General features: G+C 42.1%; 1 protein-coding gene across 1 annotated transcript in view; it reads left to right on the top strand.

Annotated features, from left to right (window-relative positions):
* The first annotated feature begins 374 nt into the window (after positions 1-374).
* LOC104802601 (chitinase-like protein 2) overlaps positions 375-703 on the top strand; it is a 2,014-nt gene continuing 1,685 nt past the window's right edge. The window contains 1 exon segment of the mRNA XM_010526271.1: positions 375-703. This exon segment is cut by the window's right edge and continues 22 nt beyond it. Within this exon segment, the coding sequence (XP_010524573.1) occupies positions 399-703 (305 nt within the window). The 5' untranslated portion in view covers positions 375-398.

The raw sequence follows: 703 nt of genomic DNA, 5'->3' as shown, positions 1-703 counted from the left end.
AATTTATATATATATATATATATATATATAGACACTAGATTCGTTAATTAGATCATCATTCCGATTTTATATTTTTACTTTATATATCGGATATTAGTATATATAGCTTACAGTTGCTCGTATTGTACTGTTATTTGAATCGATATATTTTCGTATTTTGATTTATTTATTTTTTTATAAGAGAACTGAATTTCGAGGAGTGTAACTTGTACTCCAAGAAAAGTAAAAGCAAAGCAAAAACCTAAAAGCCGTCTTCTTCAGCCACCAACCCTAGAAACTGAAAACACAGTCCCTCCTAAAACGAACACGACATTCCCCACCTCTTCCCCTCCACTATATATTCCCCATGCAAAAACCCTAATTCATCTCGAAGAACAGCAACGCCGATTAAAAGAAAAATGTCGCCCAGATCGCAATTCGTGCTCGCCGCAGTGGCAATCGCCGTGATTCTGACGCGAGTTTGCTCCGCGGCGGACGAGGAGGAATCCTCGTCGAGGAAGGAGCCATTGGTGAAGATCGTGAAGGGGAAGAAGCTATGCGACAAGGGGTGGGAATGCAAAGGGTGGTCGGAGTATTGCTGCAACCAGACAATATCGGATTACTTCGAGACGTATCAGTTCGAGAACTTGTTCTCGAAGCGTAACACTCCGGTGGCTCACGCCGTCGGATTCTGGGACTATAAGTCGTTCATTACGGCGGGCGC

Source organism: Tarenaya hassleriana, unplaced genomic scaffold (assembly GCF_000463585.1).
Source record: "Tarenaya hassleriana unplaced genomic scaffold, ASM46358v1 Cleome8, whole genome shotgun sequence".
NCBI lineage: Eukaryota > Viridiplantae > Streptophyta > Magnoliopsida > Brassicales > Cleomaceae > Tarenaya > Tarenaya hassleriana.
This window is presented reverse-complemented; position numbering and strand designations above follow the sequence as displayed.